The sequence below is a fragment of the Bemisia tabaci genome, chromosome 4 (genome assembly GCF_918797505.1).
Source record: "Bemisia tabaci chromosome 4, PGI_BMITA_v3".
NCBI lineage: Eukaryota > Metazoa > Arthropoda > Insecta > Hemiptera > Aleyrodidae > Bemisia > Bemisia tabaci.
Window position 1 is genome coordinate 62,090,166 of NC_092796.1, and position 10,872 is coordinate 62,101,037.

Sequence of the window (10,872 nt, forward strand, 5' to 3'; positions counted from 1 at the left end):
TTGTATCACCGAAATATGACAAAATTAGAAATTAATGAACTCTCAGGAAATTAGAGATTTTGTCACCTTTTCTTGTTTGTAATTTTTTTCTGAATCCGATTTTTTGTGTGCCTGCATTTAAAAAAATTACAAAATTTGCCGCCATGTGGCCACCCCCTTAATCCGGCCCTGCCTGAGATGTGAGCCAGTCCGGCCTTGGAAAAAGTAATTTCTATACTCCTAGACCAATGAAGGACGTACCGTAGTGCTAACAGGCTTATTGTCGATAATGAGGGAATTTTGGGATAGTATCGATGTGAGCGGCTTACCCTTACATGAGTTGACGTTGTGACATGGAGAGGTTTTGCTTTTAAGGAGTCTGAATGTTTTACAGGGATTATTAAACGGAACACGACTGATTGTGGAACAGCTTTTTGAAAACTGCATAGATTTACGAATCATGACTGGCGATGAAGCTGGGGAAGGGTGTTGCTTCCCAGAATTGATTTGTCACAATGCAAGTGATTCGAAGTTTCCATTTTCATTTAAGCGCTTGATTTCTCTATCAAACGATGAAAACTTAACTTAATGCCTACATTCATACCCATCAGTATGTTGAGGCAGTTGAAAAGATAAGATCTCCCTTCGTTTTTGCGTGATACCACATCACATACCTACTCCAGAGTTTCAAAAGTCACGCGCTTGATTTCCCTATTCAATGATGAGAGCATAGTGCCTCCATTTATAAACGTCAGTAATGTGAGACAGGCTATAAGCTAACATTTCCCTTCATTTTCAGGTGATACCACAACTCAAAATATACCTATACCTGAATCCTGATCACGGGCGTACGAAGGAGGGGGTGTCCAGGGAGGGCCTGGCCTCCATTACAATTGAAAATCTGCCCCCCCCCCCCTCCCTCCTCTAGAAATCCTGGATGGTGGGAAAAATCGTTTGTATAGAGAATGATTATCTCTCTTAATGTAGAGTCATAAATGAAAACTCAGTGTTCATTCAGTTAGATTTTTCTAAAATTTTCATCATGGAAGCCTCAAAATGCGGTCGAATATAGAGTTGAAATTGCAAAAAATTTCTAGACGTTTTGAATGCAACAATTCGAAAGAATCAAGTACTGACTGAAAAAAAAAAAAAAAAAAAAAAAAAAAAAAAAAACATAATTATTCTGCAGAAATTGATGGAAAATCTTCGTCACGGAAGCCTCAAAATGCGTTCAAATAGATTTAAAATTTCAAAAATTTCCCGGGGGATGGCCACCCGAACCCCCCTCTGAACTGGGGAGGGGGGGTGTGTATTCCACTATAGGAGAGAGGGGGAACAAAATAACTCAAGTACGCCTATGATCCGAATTGTGCGCATTTATTAAGAAACGTCAGTAATTTGAGACTGATGAAAAGCTAACAATAAGATTTTCCTTCATTTTCGCGTGATACCATATAGCATACCTACCCAAAACGATATAGTGCGAACTTTCTCTGCTAGGGAACGTTGCCGGCGCATGCCGTCGCGGCGATCTCTGTTTCTTCAATGTTCTTTGTCTGCCGAAAGTAAACAAACATCCAACTGTTACTGATTACCCGATTACCTGATCCTGATTAGTGATTACTAGAAACTAGGCACAAGACAAGTCATTCGTTTGTTTGCCTCTTACTAAAAATTATTTTCCGACTGTGCTCGCCTTTGCACTTCGGCCTCCTCCTAATCCGAGAAGATTTACTTATAATAGTCGTAGTATTCAAAATCTGCCCATTCCCACTGTTGTTTCTTTTTCAAAATTTGTGCTTTAAAAAGGAAAAGTCAACATTGTTACATACTTTACGATAAGTACTATTTAGCTTTTCTTATCAATCTCATCTTTCAATTATGATTCGTGCATAGTCTAGGTGTTATATATAGGTGTAATTCTTTGCAAAAGCCTACAAAATGGTGAGTAAGTTTTACCTCTTTATTTTTTGTGTTCAGTTGTCTGACAAACCCAACATCAACACAATTATATTTTCATGATGAATAACTCTAATGTCATGACACAGGCTAAACACCTCTTGATATCGCCAAGAAACTTCCTCAACAATGCACATAAGATAAAGTTATGTTCCAACAACCAAGGTGCTTGAGGAGATGGCTTAGAGCTCGCGCATCGTATGTTGAGACAGACATCGAAGTATTGTTTATGTAACCTCTCATCAGTGGTGCCATCTGACTGCATGTATTAACCTGTTGAGTGGCGCTAAGTCAGAGATTGACGTTTGCCTTACTGTATGATGGGCAAGCTCTAACATCGCCCATTTGGAACCTAACATTTCAGAGGAATCAAGATACTATTGGTTCCCCAGAGAGCACCTGTCTAATTACCTCTCATGAAAGGAAATAGAAATCATTGAAATATCAAGCTAATACTGTTGGAATACTAGTATGTCATAACTCTCCAACAAAAAAAGGAAGGCAAATTAAGGGATTGGAGGACAAGGCGCTTGAGCGCCGTGTTAGAAAAAATTGAGGTGTTAAGGTGATTCGTCTTTTCCACATGCGGTACAGAAATCAATAACTGTATCCCTCTTATTTTTAACCTGGCAGCACAGTTTTTGATAGGATGTTGCAAATTTATAGCAGCAGATGTATTAATCTAATTGAACAAACGAAGACATTCTTGGACTTGTCTAATCAAATCCCAAAATTCAGCCCTCGCAATATTTTTCACTTCAAATCATGTGCTATAATAGAGTCACAATGTACTGGGGCGCCCATGAAGTCAATCCATGAACGTGCCATTCTGAGCCTCTTGTTTGTCAAAAAGTGTGAGCAAAGTTTAAACCAAACTGCATCTTTTAATGCGGCGGCTTATGGGAGAATCTTGGGCGGCGGTTGCCTAGTCAGGAATCGAATCTGGGACCTCCTGGTTACAGTGCCAACACTACGACCACTACACCACGGAAGGCCGACAATGATGAATGATAATGATGAATGATGGCTGTGTTGATGATTAATTATGAAACATACGCCAACCAAAAAACACACACCACCTAATAACAATAACTAACACCTAAAATTTTAGTGCAAGCCTCAAGTTAGTAGTTTTTCTTACTCTAATTCAATCCACTCATATAATATGTCAAAAATTCAATTTCTCCTCCTTTTTTTTGCAGTTGGTTTTAGTGATAGGGGACTTGCACATTCCTCATCGTTGCAGCAGTCTGCCTAGTAAATTCAAGAAGCTATTAGTCCCAGGAAGAATCCAGCATATTTTATGTACTGGCAATCTATGCACCAAAGAGTCTTATGATTATCTTAAAACGCTAGCCAGTGATGTCCACGTTGTTCGAGGGGATTTTGATGAGGTAATAATTAGTTGCTGTTTTTCATTGCCCCTTCATAGTCCTCTTGACTTAAAGTTATTGATGTTATTGGTTAGGGGCAGAGCCAGTGACTAACCTGCAGTACTATTCAATTCAATTTTCAATTCAATGCAATTTATTTATTTTCTTCAGTTTAAAATGTACACAAATAATTACAATCAACCTTCCTCATTCAAGTGTTGAAATGCAGGTAAATTGACTCTCTCACAAACCTAGGCTCACCAAAGTCAATCAACCCTTAGTCATTAGCCCCCAATATGGTGATACTTGGTTTCATTTCAAATGCAAATGCTGCCGCCCTTCCATCGTGTTTTTGTCTCAACATGCACCCCCATTCAATGTGCATTCCACTTGAATACTCATTAGTAATGATTCCTTCTCTTTGCAATTATGAAAAGTTCAAAAACTATGATGCGCAAAGAAAATACTTGCATGCTCTACTGTTACGCTTAAAATTTTTTAAATTGGAGGATATTCTTTTAGTTCAAACTTACATCTTTTCGAATTACAAATTAACACTCGAGTCTACAAAACCCAAGATCTGGCCAAAATTTTGGCCCAATTTTGCTTCGTTATATCACAACCTAGGTACTGATGTTTTGGAGTATCAAGAGTTTGAAAAATGTGCCTAGACTAGAAATTTTGTATTTTATTTCAATGATAAAATAGGTAGTCGATGAGATATCAAGACTTTTTACTTTTTTCAATTATGTGTACGGCATGAGGCATCTCCCTGCCACAGTGTTCTTAAATAAGTGATTTTCACAACTTTTTCTATCTTCTCCATCTTTTTGACAGAACTTCAATTACCCTGAGCAAAAAATAGTTACTGTCGGCCAGTTCCGAATAGGCCTATGTCACGGACACGGCACTGTTCCATGGGGTGATCCTGAATCCTTAGCTTTGACTCAACGACAGCTAGATGTAGATATTCTCATTTCCGGCCATACGCACAAATACGAAGCATACGAGCATGAAAATAAATTCTACATCAATCCTGGATCTGCCACTGGTGCTTATCATCCTTTAGAAACGTAAGTCCTCATCCATTTCTCATCTTCTACCATTCACAGAAAAGTTGGAATCAAGAGCATATTTACTTTCATGAAAGCCTCACAAATAATATCAATGTTACTTAGCTAAGGATGCATTTTAGTATCGCTTGAAGTTTCAGAAGTCAATTGAAGACCGGCAAAGCAGGGAAGTACCTTGGTATCTTGTTAAAGAGTAAAACATTAAGATGGTTCTGAAGAGATTTTTGGAAGTAGAGAAGAAAGGATCTCATCAAAAACTGACAAAATTACCATTGGGTATGATTTGCCACAGAGGTGATGTTTTGACCATCTTCACTCATGGATCAGTTTAATTTAGCTTATAGCTGAAGTTCTCATAATGGAAGGTGAAAAAATTCATTTATGCACAATTTTTCCTCAATAAATATGATATCTTGGAGTTTTTCGCCAACGTGCGTTAAAAATTCAGCATTAAACTGAAATTCTCATTACAGAGGGAAAATCTCATCGGAGCACAGCTTTCCCTCAAAGTTATATGCTGTTTGGTGCAACACTAGTTACATCCATTCAGGAAGGCAACTGCAGACGCGTTTCGGCCTTGTAGGGCCAATCCTCAGTGCAGTGCAGCCTCCTGAATTTTCTGCTACCAAGCTCGAAAGGTCGTGAAAACCAGCTTGAGACTTGGGCAGGCGAACGCTGGCGGCAAGTAAACTTGCGCCATCTAGTGAGTGATTATCCAAACAGGTGCGCATAAGCCTTGCAAGGCGATTTTACACAAACTGAATGCGGTGGACACACGGGTTGTAAGTATGTTGGAGTTTTTCACCAACGTGCGTTAAAAATTCAGCATTACTTAAGCTGAAATTCTCATTGCAGAGGAAAAAACTCATCCGAGCATAGTTTTCCCTCAAAGAGATATGCTATTCACGACCTCTCAAGCTTGGTAGCAGAAAATTCAGGAGGCTACACTGTACTGAGGATTGGCCCAACAAGGCCGAAAAGCGTCTACAGTTGCCTTCCTGAATGGACGTAACTAGTGTTGCACCAAACAGCACATATTCTCTTCGAGGGAAAACTATGCTTGGATGAGCTTTCCCCTCTGTAATGAGAAGTTCAGCTTAATGCTGAATTTTTAAGGCACGTAGGCGAAAAAACTCCAACATACTTTCGACCCGTGCGCCCACTGCAATCAGTTTGAATAAGTATGATGTTAGGTGCAATACCTAATCTAAGATTAACACTAACCTAGATAGCAAATTTGATCGTGTTTTTGGTCAAAATGGATCCATCATAAGCGCAGCGCAGCATTCTGATTTTCTGTTTCCAGCCTTGCAGCATATCAAAACTGGGCATGCACCCATGGCTGTAAGCCTACTTGTATGCTATCAATTGGACTTCATTTTGCAATTAGAAACTATTATTTCTGGTTTATCCGTAAAACACTTATGTACATTGGGAAACTAATATTATGTATATTGTTTCTGAACTGAGCCAGAAATTGTAGTTCCTAATTGCAAAATTTAGTCCAATTAAGCAAATTATTCGATTACTCCTATTATAGCCTTGAAAGGCAATGTCAAAAAAAATGATGGCGGTTTGATGATAGAGTCATTTAGGTAGAGACGTTTCTCAGCTTTTGTGCATGAAAATCAGCAAAAAATGAAATCCTCAGAATGGTGAGGAAAAGCTCATTTAAGCACAAGTTGCTTGCCAGGACTGATTAGTGTACTGCCTTGATAGCGAAGAGGTCCGGAACTGTCAAATTTTCGAAAGTTTTTCCACTTTCTCTACTACTGTCCTACGAGGTAGAGCACATTATCATTGAAGATTCTTTTCATCTAACCTTATTTACAAGAAATTGAAAGCAAAGCAACAAAATATCATGGCTTGAAATTTTCATGGGATGACTGTGACAGGGTAAAGAAACATCGGAAAAAATTCAAAAAATACTAACGAGTTGTATTTCATTTTAAAAATAGAGAATGAGAGGAAATTAGAAGTGTCACATTGGTAGTTCTACGTTTTCAAAGTCTAGCTATTAAAATGTACCCAAGTAGTTCTAGATCAATGCTTATGTATGATTATTTCTCTCTTCAAATTGATTTGCTTCTAAATGCTTTTTTTTCCATTTTCAGGAATGTAATACCATCGTTCGTTCTGATGGACATACACAGCACGACAGTCATAACGTATGTCTACCAACTAGTTGGGGATGAGGTGAAGGTGGAAAAAATTGAGTACAGGAAAGGATAACCTAATCTTCTGTTAACAAGTGTTCGTAAATACTGGTCAATTGCTGTCTCCCCTGTAATAAGCTCTATTATATTTTCATTTCATATGTTACTGCATGAATACACCCTTCAGGGTGTTGTCATTTTTTGTGATGATTATTTTTTATATGTATTCTGCTTAATGTTTTTAAAACTGCAGAACCTTCAGCCGGACTGATGATTGTGGATAGTAATTTGTTTAAGCAAGCTTTGGCTCCTCTAAAGTAAAAAATTACACCTTTCCAGAATTAAAACCAATCTGCTCCGTTCTCCTCAGCTCAAGATTCTACGATTAAGAGGCCATAAAAGTTGAATTTTCTAAAAAAATTTCTGCTACCTCTTAAACCTGTTTTGATTCACAGGAAAAATATCCCTTTAAATTTTCACCAAGATTAAATAGTCTTAATTTGTGCTCAGAACTATTTCAAGTTTGGCGCAGTAGCAGAAATGAGAAGACAACAAAGAAGTCACATTGAACTCCTAAAGTAAAAGTAAAGTGAGTCTTTAAAATGGGATGGAATGGTCCCTGCCTATATTGGGCCAGAGCTCCAACTCTCATTCTTCTGCAGGAGTAATCAGTTTTTAGGCAAATTGGATTTTCTTGTGAAAAGTGTATTTTTCAAGAGACAATCCTATCTCTAGGAAACATTATTAGTGAACAAAATTTGGAAAAAAATGGATGCCAGTTTTGTAGTATGAGCATTAGGAAACAATACTTTGCACATTTTGATGGCCGATTTTAAAGAGGGAACTTGTTCATTCGGTATTGCTAAGATTGTGAAACTTAGCGGGTCTTTTTCTACGAAAAAGTGCTCTAAACTTTGCACAAAACACTTGAAAAAATTAGAAAATGTTAGTTTACTATTTGACATTCTTTGTAATTTATTAAAAAGTTACAAAAGAAAAATCTTGATAGTGAACGCATTGGATTAACGGAGGGAAACCTCACTATCTTTTGCACAGTATAATCTTCAATCTTAGCAAAGTCAAATGCATCTGTACTCCCTTTTAAATTAGCCACCCACATAAGGATGAATGTGTGAGTCACTCTCCAAGTCTGTCTTCCAGCACAATTTCTTTTAATGGATAGCAAAACCATAATAGGCCTGTCCTACGCAGAAACTAGAGTTCTCAAACTGGCACCAATATTTTTATATTTCTGCCACTTCTGTGCAATATTCCCTGAAAATCTCAAGATCTGATCTACGATGTGTCGGAAACGCATTGGTTGCCTTCAAAAATTGTCAGGCTGACGATTTTTAATAGGCAACAGTCAACAATTCCATCAATGAGTCTCTTCAAAGCCTCTAGTTTGTGTGTGAGACGGGCATTACAGGATCCATAATCCATGCGTCCACCTATTCTGTGCCAGAAAATTGTTATAAACTCTTTTGATCAAATAAGGAGCTAGCTATAAGGCCGCAATTGATTGTATGTTTAAAAAACATTTCATCTCATACTTGTAAAAACGGCCTTTTTGACCAACCCTGTTTACATTTTACAATCAGAATTTAGAGTATAGAATCACTTTCCTGTGAAAAGATGGCATTCGGAATAGTCAAGCTTGATTAAAAACTTAGAAAAGCTGGGTGAAGGCATGAGTTTCAGAAAAGAGGAGATAGTGCATCTTGAAACCGCGTGACTCAATTATTAATAACTAATTCAACTGCTTTAGTCCATTGAGAATTCTCTAATCAACAGAAAATTTCATAAAAATAAGGATTCAAATATTGGTTTCAAAATTTTGCACTCATTTGTGTACATTCTTTAATTTTCTGTTGCCAAATATTAGACTATCATCATTTTCCTCCTGCAGAAATAGTTAATTTTGCATGTAACCTGCTCTCCCTTCCCTCCCCCCCCACTAGTTTTTTTTTATTTTTTATATATATATATATATAATGCAGGGAACTATCAATTTTCTTCTCAATCATAGTTGCAAAGTTAAAGTAATTTTAAAACCCTGTCAAAAATGATCAAACAAGACCCATTCAAAACAGGCTTAAAAAATATTTATCTGCAAGATTATCATTTACATTTTTTTCTCTTGATCAGTCATATTTGTTCAGACGTTGTGACCTGAGAAGGGATTTTCTTCAGCACTCCAAGCAGTACCTAGTTGTAACTCTTAAAACTAATTTGCTCTCTCGGCTTCTCCAAAACTCCTGGGCCATTCATACTTTGGTTCCAGCAAGTTTTCACATTTTACAAAATTAAAACAATGACCATTTTGAATCATAAGTCTGCCAAGATGGTTACTTCACATTGGATCTCCCTATCAGATTGGAATCTGAAAGTAATCCGACTCAATAGAATTGGCGTATTACTAGAATGAAGACATATAATCATACAGTCTTTTGGAACACACTTATTGATAGCAAAACTGTGCAATACATGCAAGTCAAGAATGAACTCAATTTGTTTAATTTTATATTGTTTCGCAAGTGATTGATCAATATAACTTGACTTCTATATCAGTTGGTCCTGACCAAAAACTCATGAAACAAGTCAGCACCTATATCAATATATGTACAAGAGTCAAGGTGGACTCTTAAACGTGCCCAGTAGTGAATGATGCGTCACCTTCTGTCCTGAGTGTCACAAGTGCCACTTATGCTCAGGTAGGTATTATGTTGCCTATCTTTTCAAACTTTTTCAATTTTCGCAGGGAAAAAAGAGAACAGAAACGCTTGGAAATTTCACCTGATATTTCCTTTGCCTTCAAGATTAATCCCTAAAATTTTCATGAAAGTAAGTAAGTACAAAAGTTTCAAAGGGAATATTAAAAGAGCATTGAAATGTCTGGCAACATAGCGCCTAAGCGTAAATGGCGCTTGTGATACTTTGACTGAAAGGTGACGAATGACAGGAGTAGATTCTTACCTAGAGGAGTCAACTATGAAAGATTTACTCAAGACGTTTCTTTTTCTTATGGAAAGTATTATTTGTTTTTAATAAAAAATGTATTTACACTGCTGAAAAAATATTTATCATTGTAATAAACTGAATTTATATTTTAAAAGTGTTTTTCCTCCTTCAGTTTTTCTTTGTCTTTTCTTTCAATGGAAAATATAATTCCAATTCAGTATAGTTATAAAATTGTAGAGGATGGTTCAATACCATGCTTAAGCAAAGAACCAAGAATTATATTTTCAACCTCGATAACAGAAAATCTGACAGAATTTTTCCCTTCAGGAAATTTGAAATTTGTAGACATTATTTGAAAGATGAATGTGGTGCAAATCCTCATTTTGGGAACCAGATAACCCGCCTAAACCGAGTTTAACACAGTTTTCATGGTTGCATATGTTACTCTGAAAAGTATATATCAACCCAAAATGCTGTAGACTGGAAAAATGGACATGGGCGGGTTTTGCATCAGACTATTCAATTTTAGCTTTAATTGCAAGTCAAAAACAATTTCATGTGAAAATGAAACAAGCAATAAGTGGTCAGTTATGATTTTCACAGAATCAATCAGACCAAGATGCCGAGAAAGAAGTTAGTCCTAGTGTATTTCCACCGTCAGTGCGCTAAATGTCTCTACAAGTTTTTATCTCAGCGTGTGTCAGGCAGATAGAAATCCTCTACACAACCATATGGGGAGAAAAAATCTCCTATTTTTCTTGATGTTCTTACTTCATAGTCACGGAAATATAAAGTTTGGTAATAAGATAAGTACGCAATTAGGCTAATTTTAGTTAAATTCCACCTAATTAAAATATGATATTTACTTCACAGCTGTTACAATCAGATCGCTTCAATTTTAAAAATACACCTATGATACAAAATATGAAAATCATTGTGTAAAATTTATTAAAGGAAATTATTATTATGCGGAAAGGGTATAGCTCTTTGAGCTGCCAGAGATTCTAATTTACATTCGCACTGGCTAGGTGTGCTAGTGTATAGGTGCATTTTTTCAGCTCTTGCAAAAGAAAAATTCCTCTAACATTCCCTAAATAATTGTTGGGGCAGATATTCTCAGAGTAGAAGCTTAAGTAGATGAGAGCTCTAAGTCACCAAAGGGAAGGTTGCCGCCTGACTCACAATCAGACAGATATTATTGTTTTAGACAAGTTTTAGATCAAGAAAAGTTAGACGGTCGGCACTTTTGAATCTCCCGGTACAGAAATGAAGTAGTTAGGTAGTTGGGTAAATGGCCAATGAGGTAGCTTCGATCATTTCAATTTTTCCCCTCTGCCTCTATCTGTGCCATTTTCTCTATTCTATGCTGCA

General features: G+C 36.9%; 1 protein-coding gene across 1 annotated transcript; it reads left to right on the forward strand.

Annotated features, from left to right (window-relative positions):
• The first annotated feature begins 1,570 nt into the window (after window positions 1-1,570).
• Window positions 1,571-9,655, forward strand: Vps29 (vacuolar protein sorting 29). The gene is made up of 4 exons (XM_019043506.2): window positions 1,571-1,923; window positions 3,141-3,332; window positions 4,149-4,384; window positions 6,499-9,655. The coding sequence occupies exons 1-4, from the start codon at window positions 1,921-1,923 to the stop codon at window positions 6,614-6,616; spliced, it is 549 nt and encodes a 182-aa protein (XP_018899051.1). The 5' UTR covers window positions 1,571-1,920; the 3' UTR covers window positions 6,617-9,655.
• The last annotated feature ends 1,217 nt before the right edge of the window (window positions 9,656-10,872 follow it).